The 21,553-nt window shown below is 37.6% G+C and overlaps 2 protein-coding genes across 2 annotated transcripts; both read right to left on the bottom strand.

The window, feature by feature from the left end:
* Nucleotides 1-1,353: 1,353 nt before the first annotated feature.
* Nucleotides 1,354-4,497, bottom strand: LOC110101527. Its single transcript, XM_028696802.1, has 4 exons — nt 4,270-4,497; nt 2,797-4,197; nt 2,319-2,673; nt 1,354-2,249 (listed from the first exon to the last, which is right to left on the bottom strand). Exons 1-4 carry the CDS (start codon nt 4,495-4,497, stop codon nt 1,354-1,356), a joined length of 2,880 nt encoding a protein of 959 aa, XP_028552635.1.
* Nucleotides 4,498-16,202: 11,705 nt separating this feature from the next.
* LOC110101504 (transcription repressor OFP1) lies at nt 16,203-17,628 on the bottom strand. Its single transcript, XM_020829418.2, has 2 exons — nt 17,563-17,628; nt 16,203-17,286 (listed from the first exon to the last, which is right to left on the bottom strand). The coding sequence occupies exon 2, from the start codon at nt 17,268-17,270 to the stop codon at nt 16,395-16,397; it is 876 nt and encodes a 291-aa protein (XP_020685077.1). The 5' UTR covers nt 17,271-17,286; nt 17,563-17,628; the 3' UTR covers nt 16,203-16,394.
* Nucleotides 17,629-21,553: the final 3,925 nt, after the last annotated feature.

Here is a 21,553-nt window from a genome sequence, read left to right as displayed (position 1 = left end):
CAACATATCCGAATATTCTTCCACCATTGTGGCAGCTGCTTTGCTTTTGCAATTTGGAATGGCTGCAATGTCTAAAACATTGTTCGGTAATTTAGTATAAACAATACTAAATGGACACATACCCGTTGAACGGTTCGGCATGGAGTTAAATGCGAATTCAGCTTGGCATAAAACATCATCCCACAACTTCGGTTGCTCTTGTACCAAGCACCGAAGTAAGTTTCCCAACGTTTTGTTCACCACCTCCGTCTGCCCGTCGGTTTGAGGATGGTACGAAGAGCTCATTTGCACCTGGGTCTTCAATCGTTTCCACAACTCCCACCAAAAGTGGCTTATGAATTTCACATCTCTATCGAATGTGAGGCTTCTAGGTACTCCGTGTAATCTCACAATCTCCCGGAAGAAAAGTTTGGCAATATTCAGAGCGTCAAAAGTTTTCTTACAGGCAATAAAGTGTGCCATCTTTGAAAACCTGTCTACAACAACCATGATCGAATCATTTCCTCTCTTAGTGCGAGGCAGCCCGAGTATGAAATCTAGGCTAAGGTCTTCCCAAATAGATTCGGGCACCGGCAAGGGTTGATACAATCCTGTGTTCTGTCCGCCGCCTTTGTAAGTTTGACAAATTGAACATCGTTCAACAAATTTGCTAACATCCCGTCTTAAATGAGGCCAAAAGAATTTGCTCTGTAGTTGTGCCAATATCTTATCTCTTCCCGCATGAGCGGCCAACCCGCCCCCGTGTACTTCCTGAATAATCCGCTGCCGCCATGATGAATCCGGAATGCATAGGAGATTGCCTTTGAACAGAAATACATGCCTTAAGGAAAAGTCATCAATTGATTCCCTGTCAATGCATTGGAGCCAAACCTTGCCAAAATCTTTGTCTTCTTTGTACAACTCCTGTAATAATTCCAAACCCGTGAACTCTGTTTGTAACTGTGTGAGGAGAGCAGATCGCCGGCTTAAAGCATCCGCCACTCGGTTTTGAGCACCGCTTTTGTGCTTCAACACAAATGTAAACTTTTGTAGAAATAAGATCCACCTCGCATGCATGCGGTTGATGTTTTTTTGAGTATTAATATATTGTAGAGCCTTATGGTCACTACATAGAACAAAATCTTGGTGTAGCAAATAGTGTTCCCATTGTCTTAACGCCCTCACCACGGCGTATAATTCTTGCTCATACACCGACCACCTCTGCCGAGATGGACATAACTTCTCGCTAAAGAACTCAATGGGTCGGCCATCTTGAGTCAAGACAGCCCCGATTCCCACCGTCGATGCATCAGTTTCTACAGAAAATGGTTTGTCAAAATCCGGTAATGCCAACACCGGAGCAGAGGACAAGGCTTACTTGATTGCAGCAAAGCTGGCTTGGTGTTCCTCTTCCCATTTGAATTGCTTTTGTTTCAAAAGGTCAGTTAATGGAGCTAATATAATGCTAAAGCCCTTGATAAATTTTCTGTAGAAGTTTGCCAGGCCGTGAAAGCTCCGGATATCCGTGAACGATTTTGGAGTAGGCCAATCCACAATGGCTTCAATTTTCCTTAGGTCGGCACTGACGCCATCGGCAGCAATTCTGAATCCGAGAAATGATACAACATCAGTGGCAAACTCGCACTTTGCCAAATTCAAATAAAGCTTGTTTAGCCTGAAGACTTCAAATATTTGTTTCAAGTGTTGAAGATGTTCTTCTAAACTGCCGCTGAACACCAACACATCATCGAAATAAGCGACGCAGCTTTTGTTTAAAAAGGGCTTGAAAACTTCGTTCATCAACCTCATGAATGTCGCCGGTGCGTTGCATAAACCAAATGGCATTACACGCCATTCGTATAATCCTTCCCTCGTCTTGAATGCTGTCTTCCATTCGTCTCCGGGATTGATTCGAATTTGATGATACCCACTTCGGAGATCTAATTTGGTGAAGATTTTTGATCCTGCTAGTTTTTCTAGCATTTCCTCTATCCTTGGCATTGGGAATCTAAACTTGACGGTGATTTTGTTAACTGCTCTGCTGTCCACGCACATCCTCCAACTCCCATCTTTCTTGGGTACGAGCAATGCAGGCACCGCACACGGGCTCAGGCTATACTGAATAAGCTGTTTCTCGAGCAGTTCATCTACCAATTGCTGAAGAATCCTTTGTTCCGTCGGACATAATCTGTAATGCGGCAAGTTGGGTATTGTTGAGCCAGGGATCAAATCAATACGATGCTGAATGTTCCTTAGGGGCGGTAGCTCGACTGGTAAATTGGTTGGTCAAATGTCTGCATATTGCTCAATTAGAACTTTGATAGGTTCTGGGATGTCACCGTGACCAGCCTCTTCCGCTTTTTCCTTTACTATAAGAGCCAGGATCTGTGAAGAATTTCTCCAAGCGTGCAACAGCTGATTTCCTGACACAACACACATAGACGGCTTGCTGTTGAGGCCCACGGTCTCAGCCTCTCGATTAATGGGCAACATCCTCAGTGTCTTTCCCTTCCAATCGAAGGTATAAGTGTTCGCTCTACCATCGTGAATTGCACCAACGTCGAATTGCCATGGCCTACCGAGAATGATATGGCATACATCCATATCGATTACGTCGCAAACGACTTCACTATCATAATTCTTCCCAATTGAAAAATGGACCCGGCAGCTATCCGTGACGGCGATTTCTACACCCTTCTTAACCCAGCTAACTTTATACGGGTTAGCATTCGGAGTTGTTTTAAGTTGTAGAGCTTGCACTGCCACTTTGGAAATTACATTTTCCGTACACCCGCTGTCCACCAATAGGCTTCAAACCTTCCCGTTGATTGTACATTTAGTTTTAAATAAAATATTTCGCTGCGATCTATCAGCTAGTCTTGGTGCCAAAAGTAACTTTTGCATCACACAAACGAGAGGTTCACCCTCATCTCCGCCCACATCTTCGTGTGAGTTTTCCATTTCTTCCTCGCCTTCGTCTAACGCCGTGTCTTCTTCCGCTTCAATGGTGTGAAGCTGAGGTCGTGTTGGGCATTCGTTGGATTTATGCCCTTGCTGGAAACACCTGAAACATTTGATAGTCATAGGTTTAGAGTAGGGATTTTCTTTGGACTGACCTTTGATCTTAGTTGTGGATTTCATCTCCAAATTCCTGCTGCCAGCACCCACTGGTAACTGATTTCCCCCAGAGGTGTTCTGGAAACGAGCAGTTGGAATAACATTTGTGGATCTATTGCTTTCAACCGTTTGTTCCATGACCCGTTTTCCCTGACTGCTCCTGCCCTGTCTTGCCAATTGCATCTCCTCTTTTAAAGCATAGTTTACCGCTTGGGATAGTGACCAAACAGTGCTTAATTCCAGTTTGTCCTGAATTGCTTCCTTCAATCCTTCCACATATCTTGCAACCAGTTGATTTGTGGACTCATTCAGGTTATTCCTTGCACTTAGACGATAAAATTCTTCTGTGTACTCATTGACTGATCGGCTCCCCTGCGAGCAATGTTGATATTGCATATATAACAGTTGTTCGTAATCTGTAGGTAAAAAGTGTCCTCGTAGCAATTGCTTCATCCTCCACCAACTCCGTATAGGTCCCTTTCCTTCTCGTCTCCTTGACTGCAATAGTTGCAACCACCACGCACTGGCTCCCGATTTCAGTCGACATGCTACATACTTCACTTGCTTTGCCGGTTCGACATCCATGTATTCAAAAAAAGTCTCCACAGCCCGCTCCCAGTCCAGATAGTCCTCGATGTGTAATTTTCCATCGAAGAACGATATATCCATTTTAACGCGAAACTCACCGTGATTTCGCTCAGTTCCTCTTGTGCGCCTGCGGTGCTGATACCCAGTTTCCTCCTCTGAGTCGGATAACTCCAGCTCCCTGAGTAGTTCCGCTTCCTCGTCAGAATCCGATACCTCCTGTCTCGGCAAATCCCGATTCGCCGTTCTTCCTACGTTCATTCCGCGTCGAACCATAGGAGGGTAGTTCGGCGTTGTCATCCGCACTGCTTTGCGTTCCAGTCGTGCGAGGATCGCTCTCAGATCCCGTCGCATCTCCAACTGGAACTGTTGAGCTTCGGTCGCAACCTCCTCCATTCGCTGCGCTAACTTCCGATGCTCTGCCCACAGGGCTTCAAGGCTTTGATCTTCACCGGGAGCCACCCGTCTACTGCTCTCAGCCATCTGGCTTTGATACCAAACCTGATGTAGGGTAATCTGCACAGATTAAAAACTGGGAAACAGAGGAAATGACAAAACAATGGAACAGGGATATAGAACTTCTATAACCTTTGTATATCTCAAAAACTGCCTTTCCCGATCTCCTATGGAGTATATATTTCTCCATCTAAGTATACTATAAGCAGCTAAGAAACTAAAAAGCTTACTGTAAAGATAACGGTCTAAAAGTAGGAAAATAGAGCAAACAGAAAGGTAATGGTGGAACGTTTCCTGGCCAACGACCCATGTGCCCGATACGTTGTCCATGCAGAGAACGCCCACAAAGATGCTCCGCATCAATCATTACATGATGTCGCCAATAACATTAACACATGTTATCACCTATAATGTTGATACACACCATCGTCACAAGGCTGTTGCTCACTGACTTCATTAAAAAGCAACATCAATGTACACCAACACATATAAATCCAATGCATATTATTATCATAACGGTTGACACTCACTGACTTTGTTGCTCATCTCCTCAAAGACGAAAGATTGAACTAATAATAAATGATATCATGAAGATAGCTCTCATGCCACAAGTAGTTCTCAACTTTCACTACAAAATCTTTGTTATACATTTAAGTCTATTATATAGTGTTAACAGGTTCTCATTTTATGAAGAAGAGCATCATTTCCAATCAAAGATAAACACTAATTAAATTATTTTAATTAATCTAAGCCCATAATTTATCTCATTTGGGATTTTTCATATAAAATTTCTAGTTACTATCACAACTATATTTTTAATCTTTGTGTGCGTTAATTTTTTGTTAAAAATTAATATATTAAATAGATATTTATATCATAAATATTTTGAACTTGCAATGAATAAAAATTTTCTTAAAGTAAGACCTCTTCCGGGCACAGATATTTGAAGCTTGGGTTTGACTTGAAATTGTTGAGAGATTAGATGTCAAATAACTATCATCTGACCACAATTGTTGGACCACCAGTCTCTGACAATAGACATTCGATCAATGTCAACAAACCACCACCATCAAATCATTATCGTCGATTATTATCATAAAAACAGTGCAACCAAACTATCATCATCATACCACAACTGTCAGATCACCATCATCTAATCTCAACTCTTCAATCACTAACTATGATCATTTGACAACCATCAACTTACTATAGTTTCCCGACCATTGTTGTCTAACTAGTATTCCAACCACCAACTCTTGACTATGATTCTCAAACCTTCATTGTTCGTCTATGGCCAGTAAATCTTTATTGTCCGACTACAATACCTTGGCCATCATCTCTCGATTATAATATTATGACAATCCCATATTACGACACTTCAACCACTATTTCCTGACTACAATTCTCCAACCACATCACCCAACTATGGTTCTTGACCATGATCATATGACTAATGCCGCCTATCTACGATCCTCTAACAACCTTCTCTCAACTATAATCACCGATTTTTGTCACCTAATATTCATTGGATAATTACAATCCTCTAACCACTATTGCCTAACTACTTTCTCCTCAGACAACCATTACTTGACTTAGTACTCACCATCATCACTTGAATACAATCCTCCAGTTATCATTGCTCGACTACCGTCTCTCGACCATCATCACTCAACTTTGGTCTTCCGACCACCATTACTAATTATTGACCTTTGAATACAATCGTCTAACTAAAACCCTTTAATCATCATCACTTGATCATCGGTCCTCCGACTACTATTATGTGACTATGATCCTCTGACTACCATCACTATAATCCTACAACCATTGTCACCAAACTATAGTCCTCCAACCACCATTGATCGACTATGGCCCTCACCACTATCTCTAAAATATAGTCTTCTAAGTTCTAACCATTATCGTCCTACTACGTTGAGGTCTGCAAACTTCATTGCTTACCTCCGCCATTAGCATTGGAGCACGCCATCACTTATAAGGTTGATGCATTTGATCAACACCAATTCTAATGCCCACTAACATCATTACATGATGTCGCCAATAACATTAACACATGTTATCACCAACCTATAAGGTTGATACACACCATCGTCACAAGGCTGTTGCTCATTGACTTCATTAAAAAGCAACATCAATGTACACCAACACATATAAATCCAATGCATATTATTATCATAACGGTTGACACTCGCTGACTTTGTTGCTCATCTCCTCAAAGACGAAAGATTGAACTAATAATAAATGATATCATGAAGATAGCTCTCATGCCACAAGTAGTTCTCAACTTTCACTACAAAATCTTTGTTATACATTTAAGTCTATTATATAGTGTTAACAGGTTCTCATTTTATGAAGAAGAGCATCATTTCCAATCAAAGATAAACACTAATAAATTATTTTAATTAATCTAAGCCCATAATTTATCTCATTTGGGATTTTTCATATAAAATTTCTAGTTACTATCACAACTATATTTTTAATCTTTGTGTGCGTTAATTTTTTGTTAAAAATTAATATATTAAATAGATATTTATATCATAAATATTTTGAACTTGCAATGAATAAAAATTTTCTTAAAGTAAGACCTCTTCCGGGCACAGATATCTAATGCGAACTTCCCTGTATCCTCATTAACGCCTACAAGCTTCGCGCCACCAACGCCTTGAATGCTTTACAGCTTCCTTGTTCTATTCCCACGTCGTTTTCTTCCTCATCACCGATTAACTGCTTAGAGCTTGTACGCTAATTTACCTGCCTGAACGACAGAATGGTACGGAGTCTTGTGAATAAATAGTAATGTACCACGGGTTATTAGCATGCACCTGAGAATAACCTTTAAAGGGGTTTTTTTTGGGGAGGGGGGAGTAAACCCACTAAGCTCCGAAAGGGTGCTATGCGGAAAGGGTGCTATGCGGAGTGACTGATTTTTGGCTGACCTTAAAGAGGCATCCACCTCAGAAACATCCTGACCCACATTTTATTGGGCCTCACTTAAGAGACGCTGCCACTTGAGGGGAATCAAGCACAGATTAGGACTTAGAGGTTCCCAATCGTATTTGCCCACCAACCAAGCTAAGTAATGGTGGGTCTTTGTTATATTTTTACTCTATTTTGTTAAGCGAATTTAATCGTGATTATTAAATATTAATTGTTAATCTGCTCGAACTCTTTATTAAATTTATAGAATTATTAATATAAATGAAATTCATGTCATGTTTATTTAATAAATTTTATATTGTTTGTCAATTTTTTAATATAATCCTTTATTTTTCTCATCGAGGACTTAAGATCTGACAATAATAGCATTAGATTTGACATATATTAAAAAAAACAGGAGTATACCTAAAAAAAATAGTTAAAAAGGTATTAAAAATGTCTTTTTTTATTAAATATAAAAATGAATCTGATTCTTGATAAAAATTCATATCGCGAAGTGGGATAAGGACATAGCGTTATTGTTATTACTTATTAATATAAATTCAATTCAATTCCAAATTTTAATAATACAAATAAAAAAAATTATCAGGTAAATTAATTATTAGCACCGACAGACAATGAATTTTCCCCTACTACTGTTTTGGATCTACTGTATTTTTCCAGGCCTGATTTCGATCAGATGAGTGGTTGGAATTAAAGGACTGTGGATGTGCGTGGGGTCTCTCTTGGTTTCTCCTAGGAGGTAGAGATAAAAGCTAACTGACAAAATTCTGTAAATTTGGAAGAAGATATGAAATATTTTCATGTTATATATTTATATATTAGTTTTTGAAAAGAATAAGTTTTTGAAATATTTATATATAATCTTGGTTTCATGAATCTGATTTTTGAAATATATATTTATATATTAGTTGGAAATCAAAGATTTCAATCAAAAGATTAAGATAAGCTACATATACTTTTTCTTTTTGGATATTGATGTTTTTGTGATAATAAAACTATCACTTAAATCTCAAAATGCACTTACAATTCTATTTTTTTTTTTGTTTGAAACGAATAAATTATTAAAAACTTTAAAGTGATCGTTTTATATAAAACTTTGAGTAGCATTACCATAAAAAATAGTTAAATATTATTGTTATAAATATATTAAATTTTATTACTATGCACAAAATTGGCCTTTGCTCAAATGCTAGGCCCTTGGCCTCAAAGTCCAGCAATAGATCACAATAAAGAGAAATTATTTTGTGTAGAGTTCAGACGAGAAATACTGTTCGGTAGGGGTGTCAATTTTTGACATGACACGAAACACGACCCGAACCCGACCCGGAAAAATCCGGGTTCGGGTCAACCCAAACCCGAAACGGGTCGGGTTCGGGTTCATGAAATCAACCCGTTTTAAAAATCGGGTCGGGTTCGGGTTGACCCGCCAACCCGAAATTGACCCGAAAGTGACCCGAAAGTGACACGAAAACTCATTTTTGACCCGAAAACCCGAGATTGACCCGTTTTTGACCCGATTTTGACCCGAAAACCCGAGATTGACCCGATTTTTGACCCGAAAATTAGCAATTTTGGGTCAATTCCGGGTCATTCGTGTCGGGTCGGGTTGACCCGGACCCGAATCGGGTCGGGTTCGGGTCCAGAAACCTGACCCGTTTTTAAAAACGGGTCGGGTTCGGGTTGACCCGAACAGTGCCGGGTCAGTTTCGGGTTCGACCCGAACCCGACCCGTTGACCCGAATTGACACCCCTACTGTTCGGGCATGTGAGTGTACATACATTGTACACAGTTTGTGTACATAGATTTGATACATATTATGTATACTATATACATTGTGTATGTACACTCACAATCCGAATGATTCTTCCCTTTCGGATTCTGCACAAAATAATTTATCCACAATGAGACAGATGTCAATAAATGATTTGATTTAATAAATTGACATAAAGCCAATTTAAAAAATTCGAGTTCATGTAAATCAATATAATAAGCAAGTACAATTTGTGTCCAAAATTCCCACTTGTTTAATTATTTGGTTAGATTCGTGTGGAACTGCAAATTTGATAATGACCTAATTTTGACCAAATAATAACCAGTATAATTACATTTCACCTAAATTATTTTGCTTGTTGCTATGCTAATCTCACTTTTGATCAACTAACCAAAACTTCAAAGTTAATAAATTAATTAATTTTTTTAAAATTTAAAGTGGTTTATGAAGTTGGTTCAAGTCATCGAGGTTGTTGTCGGGTAAGACTTGGTTTACAATTTTGAGCCGTTCAAAAGCAAGTCGGGCTGATCAATTGTCTTTTGATTCAGACAATTTCATATTAAATTTGAATCCGACCCGTTAACTTATTTTGACATCTGTAATAATTTTTATAAATTTTATTAGATAAATGCTATATTTTTTAAGTCATTCAACTACCACTTTCCAAATTTTGCTCTTATTCTGGCAGCTATACCAAAATTTAATTGAGGTGATAGAGATATATGTTCAATATAAATTCTAGCTAGCAACAAACGAAGGACGATGAACATTGATTTTTGCATATGAGACTATTGACCGTACATTTTGGCATACTCCGTTTGATAAGGTTGTTGTAGAACATTTATTTAATCTAAGTCAATAATTTGTGATACATAAATGTATCAGGACCCTTTTTTTGGGGGGGAAATTTAGGGTCTACTGCACACTTCTTCTTGATTGATTTTTTTTTTTAATTTTCTTTGTTGATTCGAACCAGTATGTAAATTTTATTGAAAATTTTCCTTTTATGACGGACTAGAGAACTGTTGTTCTCGAGATAGGCTCATTAAATTATGTTTGATTTTAATTTTCAATATCCCTGTGAAAAGAAAAAAAGTAAGTAAAAATGTTTATTAGTGAGTATAATTAATATTCCATCATTTAATTTTTGGTATGTTATAATATACCCTATTTTAAAAATTTTCAGTCTAAAAAATAAATTTTTCTTTGTTGTTGTTGTGGACTGGAACATTCGCGGTGATAGACATATATGGAGTTTGGCGTCATAGCTTTGTATGAAGATCCAACACACAAACAATAAAGAAAAGGGATGCAAGAGTCATAAGAGAAATTTTTACATGAAAAATCGTAAAAATGAGAAAATTCATGAGGTATGGCCCAGTTAAAATGATTTCACTAGTATTTATAGTTGATTTTGAATGATGCCCTTCCGCGAGGGGAAGGCATTGGCTCAATGTATCATATAGAGCATATTACATAGTGTAGTTGGTGGAATCCAATGATAAGACAGCCATTCTCTGGTTGGTTGGATTGTATTTCGACAATAGATATCAGAGGAACTGTAGTTGACGGACGACAGTGGTCAGAGGGACTGTAGTCGGCATACGACAAATGTCGAACGGATCGCTGTCAATAGGTGACAGTGGTCGGAAGGATCGCTGTCGGCTAGCGACGGTGATCAGAGGAACCATAGTCGGCAGGACATGTAGGTTGGAGGGACTATAGTTCACAAGCGAAAGAGGTTAGAGAGACCGTAGTTGGCAGGTGATAGTGGTCAGAGTAATTATAATCGGTGGGCAATGTAGGTCAAAGGGACAGTAGTCGAGAGGCGACAACGATCCGAAGGATCTTAGTTGGCATGAGACGGTAATCAAAAGGATTGTAGTCGACGAGTGATGGTGGTTAGAGGAATCGTAGTCGGTAGACGACGATAGTCAAAAGGATCGTAGATGGCGAGCGATGATGGTCTGCAGCCGGGCTGTGGTCTGAGGATGGTCGAGAAAAAGTCTGATAGCAGTCGGCAGCCGGGTAGAAGTCCGACTGAGGTTGGTGACCAAGTGGTAGTCCAGTGATTGTCGGTAGCTAGGAAGTGGCCGCTAAAAATTTATGGAAGTTTTAGCACCAATAATTTCTGGCAATTGGGCTTTAGATTCCTGTGTATGAGCCTTACCTACCAACTATGCTAGTGTACCTATAATCAGAGAAATCATACGACTGCCTGAACCTTAGCTGCCTGACAAGAGCTCTAACCTTTGTTCATATTTGAATTTGATCGAGGTGGATCAGCCATCATAGAAACACTGAAAAAGACTGCATGAAACACATGTATATAAAAAATAAATAAAATGATCATCCAAAATTATTCAAAAGCATCTCACTTCTAAATATTAAATCCTATGGCTCTATTACGACTTGCTTCTCCAACCTTCTCTAATACAAAAAAAGCTTTTCATAAATCGACCCGATATCACACAAGTCATACTGTGCTCAATTATGGCAAGACTGACCACAATATTTAATTAGATAAGTGCTAAATAAAACTTCTAATTCATATACTACACATAGTCACTATTGAATGTAATATAAAGCAGAAAACTATTGAATCTCAATAATAATATTCATATATATATATATATATATATATATCCCACCTCAGTAGCCCGAAGGTCCCGACATAATAGAATCCCAATTCAGTTGCCTGCAAACCCGAAATAATAGAATCTCACCTCGGTCTCCCACTTGCGTCGACATAACAAAATCCCACCTTGATCTCCTGCTGACAGCGGAATAAAAGAATTCCAGCTCGGTCGCCCACTAACCCTGAGATAGCAAGATCACACTTTAGACGCCCTTTGGCGTCGGCATAATATTACATCACATCACATCCTCGCACATTTCTTTCAACATTATACACATTTTTTATGCTTTTTATTAAGTAAATCATAATTGGGTTCCATTCATAAATTACCAAAATGCCTTAACGCTAGGTAACAAAAATGTTACTGAGCAAAAATACATAAGTTTCAAACAAAATCAAATTACAAGAGATTATGTAAAACATCATTATAAGACTTTAATCATCATACAATTAAAGTCTTAAAATTATATTTTATATAATCTCTAGTAATTTATTTATATTTTGAAACTATGCATTTTTACTCGATAGAAATTTCTATTTCCTACCATTTTGAAAAAAGTGCCTAATTATGCTTAAATTACTACAATGTGATATGTGTATATATAGTTGAATTATGTGATATTGAATAGTTTTTATATTGAATGTTGGGAGATGAGGATTCTTTAGGATTTTGCTTGTGATCGAGAATCTGAATATAAAAAAAAAATCTGTTTATTACGAGTCATAAGGAATCAGAATTCTTCGAGATTTTATTTGGAAAAAGAAAAATTCCGTTGAGAGTCATAGGGGGTCAGAATCTTGTAAGATTCTATTTGGGACCAGAGAAATATATTATATAAACTATTCTATAATATGAATTTCAGTATAATTAACCGCTCAGTATTATTTGAATCTTTGGATAACTCCTATGCTCTTATTACGCTGCTTAGCACATTTATTTTTTATACAACATTTAACTTCATTTAAATATTTTAAAAATGTTTAATGAAAAATTAATTTTGAGATCATTGTTTGTGATCTGCCGAGCTGTTATAGTTCACTGTAATTTTGCATATTTTCAGGATCTGAAAAGAAAAAGAGCATGCGTATTAGTAATTTAGGATCTAATACGAGTCCATATAGGTTTTTTTTATTTCAATTTCCGTACAATCATTGCTAGCTTTGATTATATTTTACTCTGCTTTATATAATTTATAGTCATGTACTATAATGTAGTTCCTGTATATTCATTCTAATGAAATGAAAAAGATTTTATGAATGAATTTATTTCTAGTACTTCAGATATTTTAGTAGTTCTATAGTATGATGTTTGTTTAAGATATATATAGTTCTATAGTATGAGTTTATTTCTAGTTCCTGTATATTCAGAGCTTTCATATATATATATATATATACATGACAAACTATGTATATTGAATTCTAATAAGATTTGGGTATGCTTACCGAGTTGAAATGCTCATTTTATTGATATTTAACATTTCAAAGAAAGGAAAAGTCCCGGTAGTGAGCCACGTGTAACAAATCAATAAGGATTTTCCGTTAAGGTATTTTGTAATCCAACTTTTATATTTTAATGCATAAAATGCAAGTGTACTAGATTATTTGTAAATTGTTCTTTTGGAAATAAAATTTTGAACATGCTCTCGTTTTTTTTTTTTTAACATCAAGAAATTCAATATGAAAATCGAGAGAAATTATACAAATATCTTTCTCGCACTCTCTTTTTGCCTCGCTTCATTTCTTCACATTGTTTTTAGAACTAATAAGGAGTCACTTGTCAGACCTCGTTCCCTTACTGTTCCTCTCTGATTTGGATTTTCCTCTCAGGATCGTCCAGGACGATTTGAGATCGTCCAGGCCGATCGGCACAGTAGAAAATACCGTCCTGAAAATAGTTCTGGGAACCGTCCAGAACGATATTTTTGGTCTGATCGTCCTGGGACGATTTGGCGATCGGCCGGGCCGATCAGCTTAAGGATATAAGAAAATCAGCTCGTTTTGAGGAGAGATAAAATCATTTTATAAAAATCAGATATTTTGAGGAGAGAGAAAGAGAAAGGGAAAAAGAGGAAAGCTGGGTTTTGGAGGCCGCAGAGCGCTTTTCGTCCGACGCTGTTGTTGGGAAAAGTGTAGATCTCGTGGTAAGGACTCCGAATCCTATTTCTGTTTTCAAAGATATTGAGTTTTGACCGAGTTGTGATCTGTTTTGTGTTTTCGTAGTCGACTTTTGGACGTGATTCTGATTTGACACAACTTTCACCGCACAACTTTTAGTATGTTATAGATATGATTATTGTACACGATTTGACTATATTCTGCGACGATTTTACCGGTCGGAATTTTTTAAAGCAAAAAAAGAAGTACATGAAGTAATGTAGCAAAAGACAAGAAAGCAAAAGAAAATACAATGTGAAATCAATCTGAAGGGCTCAATAATCGGCCGAGGCTCCCAGCTTCCCCGAAGTCAAGCACAGACCATCCAATTTGGTGAAGATAAGCGCGAAGAAGCCAACCGACCAGCCAACCCAACCGAGACCAACACCAAAGGTTGCCACGAGCTATGACGACGAAGAAACGAGCCACAGCCACTTCATTGCCTGACAAAACTAACGGCCAACAGAAAAATAAAACGGAGCTCCAAAGATCCAACCAGAGAGACAAGAAGGCAACCAACTCGGGAGGAAAACTACCTACCCCATCTGGCCCTCCCACGAGAGGTGACAGAAACAACCGGTCTGTCACTCACCAATTTAAAATCATGTCCAGGATCAACACCTCCACAAGACTCCGAAGAAGAATCGGAATCGGATTAAAATTCTGACGTATAATGAAGCCAATCAAGATGTACCCTCACATCCACCCTAGAATTATCTACCACATGATACACTAAAGATTGGGGCTCGATTAAGTTCACTGGCACATCAACAAAGGAATTAGGAATAACCACAATACCTTCACCTTAATTAACACCACCTCCAACAGTAGCCTCAGAAGACTCCACACCACCGTTAGATAAAGGAGAAACAACATAATTCACACCGCAAAGAGCAACATTTAAATTCACACAACCATTCTTCACAGACAGAGGATCCCCTCCCCCCACCACAGCCGGGACAATCGGGGACAGAACTGGACCTAACGAACTTGAAGCCGCGGGAACATCAGCATTAACCAAGGCCAAATCACCCTTCGAATTAACAGGCAAAGATACAGGCAAAACCAAATTTGAAAAGATGACTTCCTCCTCACCAACACTAGCATGAGAAGGGAAAGTGGAGGGAGGGCACGTAGCATCCTCAGTAAAAAAATCCATGCCCCCAAGTCTAAAATAACAGCTTCCTTACACTCATTAAACAACCACAGACAACATTTTCCTTAACCGAAATAACAAGCGGGTCAGCCAAAGCCCCATAACCCACCTCACAAACAACTTCATCTAAAGCTGAATTAACCATAGAAATCAGGTCCTCCCCAACCGACCCCTCAGGAACAGCCATAGAAGAAACACCTAAAGCAAGACTCTTAACATTTCCAACCAGAGGGATAGTAGAATTAGACAGAGGAGCCAAATCACAATAACCACGAAGATGGCCCAACCATTTACAAGACACAAAAATCAGGAAAATTCTCAAATTATTTTTGGATTATTAGATGGCTTGAGAAATTTAGGATTAGGAATTAATTAATTTTTCTCTTAGATCTTAGGCCATCAAACAAGGTTTCATAACTACAAATGTTATATAAAACTTGCCAATGACTAACAACTAATGTTTGTTAGCCACCAATATTTGTGCTGGTACGTACTACCAATTGCTTGGTCTTATCTTCTACCGGGGGAGCAATTAAGCTACCTATTGTTCATTTGTTGGCTTCTAATGCTCTTTTTGATTGTCACTAAACACCTATCAAAAACCAATATCTAACACAGCAAATAACTAGGTTTTAACTCTCATGCTCCTGATAGCTTGACCTCCCCTTCTATATGATAACGATCAAATCAACCACCCTCTGTTCTCTAGCTTAATTATAACATTTGTCATTAATTATTATTTGAAATAGATCGCTCAATAATAACATTGGCACCTAAAATCTCCTCATAATACCACCAAATGAGACACCTTTCTTGTTCCTGATTAATGATTATAGAAAAAAAGAATGATGAAAAAAAGAAAAAAAAAAACACCTTTTTAATTGTTGCCTTTGTAGCTCTAGACTCAAAGTGGTAGAATTATTTTAACTATGTTAAACTATAATTTTTCTCACTTTTCATATAAAAAATAATGTGTCATTTATGTATTGCTCTCAATTTATCTATTTGAACATCTTTGAATAATCTTAAAATATTAAATTATTATTACAATTTTACAACCACAAAATTCTCAGCACACAAACCATAATATATATATTTTTTCTACTAATAACTTTTTGGTATTTAAAAGACCTAATATGAGCATATTTTATAACTATATTTAAAATAAAATGTGCAACTAAATAATTCTTCGCTAAATCGCTAAGAAATTTGTGCCTGTAGTGACCTTACTGTTTCTCTTTCACTTTTGCTCCTATCAGAAGTGTATCAGAAGTGTTCAGTTATCCTCTCGCTACTGACAGGTAGAAGAGCCATGAATGCTTCCTCTAAGAATTAGACTTGAGTTTTCAAAGGTTCTTCACAAAAATAAAAAACAATAAAAAAATCCATGGAAAAGGACCTGACCTTCACATTAATGAGAAAACAAAGAGAGTTAATGCGCTCAATAAAAGGTTCAGGTAGCTTGAGAAGCCATCCTCCTTTCACATGAGAAGAAACAAAAAGAGCCAACAACATTCATAACATCTTTGTACTACTGATTCAACATTATAAGAAACAAACAGAGCAGCGTCAGTTATAAATTTTACAAGCTAATGTCAGTGAGATGAAACCAGATTTGCTCGAACACCTTAATAATAACATCATGATATTCATTTGCATTCAACAAGAGGTAGCAGGCGAGCAGCTCTTCCAATTCCTTGGAGGTCCTTATGTTGTTCTCTCTGATCATTTCAACCATGGAGTCCCTAAAGTCCTTCTGAGGATTTGTTGATGACTTCACTACTGCGAAACTTTTTGAGGAGATCCCCTTCTGCTGCTTTGAAACGCTCTTTCGGCTCACTTGAACCTTCTTCGTTGCCACAACTCTTGGAGAGCTTGCGCGCATTCGAAGCCGGTGAATTCCTGTTGGCGATCTCCTCGCAATGCTATTGCTCTGTTTTTTCTCCTTGACTTTAGTCTGCTCAGCTTCTTTCTTCAGCGGTTTTGTCATAATTGGAGGGAGTTCTAATTGCAATTCAGGCAATTTAGAACAAGAAGAACTTAGCTTGTAGCTGCAGATTGCATCAATAAGAGCTTCCACATTGTCGTTTTCAGGAGGGATGGGTTGCTCTTCCCAGACTAGACGGCTGCGGCCTGAGGATATGGAGGAGGCGATGAGCGTTGAGGAGGGGCTATGGGGTTTTCTTCTGCTTCTCTTCTTGCACAACCTCGGTGATTCTTGTGGGAAGAGAGTGTCGGAGGCCCTGGGGTGCAGGGGTGAGACATGAGGCTTCTCTGCTTCTTCTCTGCTTGAGAAATAGTAGGAGGCTCTGCTGGGGAGCAAGGCGTCCTTTTGGGGCTTGGAGTTCTGCTGGATTTCGAATGAATTCTGATTATTTCTTGGATGGTGTCCTTTGCTCTTACTTTTTATTGTTTTGCTCATGTCTTTGAGCTTGTAGAACCAGGCATTCGGCACCATGTCAGAGAGTTTGAACCTATAATTACCCATCTGAAATAAGATTTAGTGACACAAAAGTAACTTTTTCTCCTACAGACTTGAACGGGGAAAGAGGGTGGTGGCTAAGCAGCTAAAGAAAGATTGCAACGAGGAAGACGAATCGTTAACCTCATAAGCTATATATTCAGAGTACAACAGACTAATAACATCACTTTAAAAAAAAGAGAAGCTAAGCCATACAAAAATTGGAAGCACGGAAGGATAAGCTACAAAGGAGAAGAAAAATTAGAAAAGGAAAGGCTTTCGGGATTACTGGCTGCTACTTGGTGGCTCAAGCTCAAGCTGTGGGGAGGGGTGGGATTGTGGGGGAGGCTGGTAGATAAATAGAAGAAAAACTCATCGTTGGGCCCGATCAGGAGAGGTGAGAAAGAGAAAGAAAGAAGGCTGGTCTTATTAGCTTAATGATTTTCGGACCCACCATGGGGCATCTAACTAACGCTAACCTGTAAATATTGATCAATAATTATGAGTTGCTTCGGTTGACCAAAGCTACGTGTAACTTTGGCCTTCTCCAAGACCGGGGTTCCTTTTTATAAATCAATTATCTTATACTATAATATATTATTTAAAAACACTATTTATGTCAAGACAAAATTTTGATATATTATATTTCTACTAAAATACTCCTTTTTTTTAATCATTTGTCTATTAAAAGCTAAAAAAGTTCTTCAGTCTTTACTTGATTTTTTTTACTCTTACGAACGCCGTCCAGAGACCAATCAGAATGCAGCACATCACCTCCGATCGGTGGTACCTCGGTACCGCGCTTGGTATCGTGCTCGGCACTGCTGACGTGACACATTTTGAATGGTCTCCGGATGATAAATTACGTTCGGCGTCCGCACAGAATAAATTTCCGGAATGAAGAGTACCTCACAATCCCAAATATTTTTTAATTGGATGATAATTCTTCCATCGGATGCCTCACAGCATTTTTACAGTATGTTTAATGTGCACTCACTCTGCGCATTAGAATATGACAGACTATGCGCTGTGTTAGCCAACAAGTAAGACAAGCACTGCTATTTCGCGTTTGGTTGCTCAGTTCTCTCTGATTTTAATAAGATACAATGGCGTGACTTAATAGAGTGGTTATCGCATGATTAGTATGAGGCCATGGCTTTTTGCGAGGACAGTGAGAAAGTTTTAGGTGAGAGCTTATATATTATACTTGTTCTAATCGTGCTGTCGAGGATAATTATATGACTAATTGTATTTTTTAACAAGCAATTAGCGGTAGAAGACAAATTAGAAGGCACCTCTCGTTTTGTTGGTTGTTTTGTCGAAAATTTTGCATCAATAATATGTGTTGGGTGAAATTAAATATTTTAGAGTTTTGGTCAAGAGTCTAGAAGTGATTAGTTTAATGAAGCAGCTTATTAGTCTCTTATATTTTAAGAGACATAAGTAGGGTAATCCGCTATATGTGTACACAGCCTACTGGATGTTTTTGGAGATAGCGAGGAAGTTCCATATACAGAATCATTTTGTACTTTAATAGGGATTCATGATGAAGGAATTTAATTCGCTGCTTCTTCGTTTTACTAATTTTTCCATGGAGATTATAAACAAAATAAGCGCAGTACCAGAAGTGGCCAAAATTATTCCTTTTTCAAACAAAAACGTGCATTAGTTTAAGCCATAAGATCGAAGGCAGGTTGATTTTTAAGATTTGGAATCCTCTCAATGTTGCAGAAGTTATTAGATGAGCTGGGCTAACAGTTCTTTAATGATTGTAGCTTGCAAAATTGATTGCTTGACCTCCGTGATTTGTTCTAGTGAATTGATCGTTGAAGATCGATTGATTTTGAGTAGTGGGATTGTTAGTGTGGATCTTGATATTTTAATGGATGAGGATTCTTTGGCGTTGTGTATTGGTAGAAATATCAGGGAAATATGTAAAATTGAGCAATTTGGGTCTTCATTTTTTGTGAAAACCCTCTTGAAGCAGAGAGCTAAAATATTATTGTATTTGAGGTCGAGGATTGGAACTGTGCTGATGGGTTGATTTTTACTCATGATGATTTTTTTCTTATGAAGCTGGATGTGTAGATAGTTCACACTTCTATACATAATTTTCACAATTTCATATCTCCAAATCCTTTTTCTTGTTTTTTAAAAAAAATCTAATGGATAAAATTGATATTGCTTGTTTATTTGACTATATTATTATCTAATTATGTCTCATAAAGATATATCATTGATAGTGATTGCATTTATCTGAAGTTCATGTTTCTCATGTTAAAAAGAAGCAAAAGTCAAAAAACAAAAAGGATTACTTTCAAAATAAGTTTGAATTGGGCAAGAAAATAACTTCTTAAAAGGATATTTAAGTTAATTCTCAAAATGAGTGATGTGGTATTGAGATTGATATTTATTTAATAAAATTTTAGCCTATTTAAAATGTTGACTCCAATATTTTATTTTCATATTGTTATTGTTTGACTCGGTCATCTTATATTAGAGTTTTATTTTCACATTGTTATTGTTTGACTCGGTCATCTTATATTAGAGTGTCATTCTTATCGATAATATTCATTTTACTTAAGAAAATATATGTATTGAACATATAAAAATGAGGAGTAATAAGATTAAAAATTGCTCATAAAGTAGTCATACACCACGTTTCTTCTAATAATTTATCTATCATGTGTATGAAATCAAGAATATATATCTGCATATATTTTTACAAGTTTTTAACGGATAGCTGATGAATCACGACAAAGAAACTCGCCCTCAAATGGGGGCCATCGGGAGAACACGCCAGCAATGAACAATGAGTGTAACTCACCTAAGACTCCCCTATAGCTCGCCTTGCACATAACAGATTGATGAAACCTCTCCAGATTTAGCAATTCGGCACCTTCTATGCTTCTAGACCATATCACAGCCTCTCTCTCTCTCTCTCTCTCTCTCTCTCTCTCTCTCTCTCTCTCTCTCTCTCTCTCTCTTCCAAGCAATTGTTCTCACCAAACTCAACTACATGACGGTACTTACCTACAGGACCCTCAATTTAACTCACAACAACCATCCAAGCCATAGCTCTCCCTTCCCTATATAACATATTACTCACCCTACTCTCCTCAGGGAGATCCCAAAGTTCCACATGTCGCCGGCCACACCAACCAATTCACCAACTGTTGGCCCCTTTTTTCATGATTTTCGTCTGCAGATTTGCCCTAGCACTCTCGCCCTCATCTGCTTAGCTTCATAAAGCTTGCCTAGATAAGACTTGCCTAAGCCTTTTGGTCTTGCCCTCCTTCAGTCAATCAGAGAGTGACACGTGTCTAGGAGAATGTATCACTCTATGGGAATTTTATCTAGCGGTGTACCTTTTGTGTGGCTTTTATGTTGCCCTTAAAGTCCCATAAATAAGGGGTTGATCTAATTAAAAGTCATTTTGAAACTTTTTTCAATTGATAGTGAATACTTGTATATATCCTCCCGGATCTAACAGAGTTAATAGGAGAGTAAATTTTCTGCTAGTTTTTTATATATCCTACATGAGCAATCATTAGTTTTGTAATTGTTTGATACAACTACATAGGAAGAAATTATAAGGCCCGATCCACTCAAAACAGCATCCAATATTTATAAGAGATCGGTACAACAGTAGTTATCCCCTTGAAAGGCCTTTGATATAATTTATCTATTAAATAATTGAATATTATAAAATTGATGGCATAAAATTGGTCCTCCCATGATTTTATTATGAATACATAAATGGTACAGTTTGATGCTTCGAATTGACAAAAGAATTCATAATGGATGATGCAGAAACATTATTAAGAAAATGTATAATTGATGAAATAGAAACTTGCTTGCTGGTTACTTTTACAATTATTATTATTTAGAATTCGTTTATAATTTTTTTTCATTGGGATTCTAAATAAAATAGGATAATAATTAACGAAAGTCCCTAGACTCCTAAAAAAATTTAAATTCTTAATATTGACGATTCCTTGATGTGTACGAATGGAATCCTCTCTAGTTCAGAAAAAAATATATATTATTTGTTAAATGTAGCAAATGAGTCTATTCTACGTTGGGATTGTGATCCCAAATAGAGCTGAGCCAAGTTCAAGTCAAATAAGCTCATCTCAGTAGGTCGAGTTCAAGGCTTCTAATGCAATTTAACTCATCAAATAGAACAATTATTACGTCCTCCGACCGGATGCAGAGGAACATCCGGTCGTAGGCAAAATCCCGCCTATACCGAGGTGTACCGAGTTTTTTGGAAAAAC

This window comes from Dendrobium catenatum, unplaced genomic scaffold (assembly GCF_001605985.2).
Source record: "Dendrobium catenatum unplaced genomic scaffold, ASM160598v2 fragScaff_scaffold_847, whole genome shotgun sequence".
NCBI lineage: Eukaryota > Viridiplantae > Streptophyta > Magnoliopsida > Asparagales > Orchidaceae > Dendrobium > Dendrobium catenatum.
The sequence above is the reverse complement of the archived record's forward strand: the minus strand, read 5'-3'. Positions and strand labels throughout refer to the sequence as shown.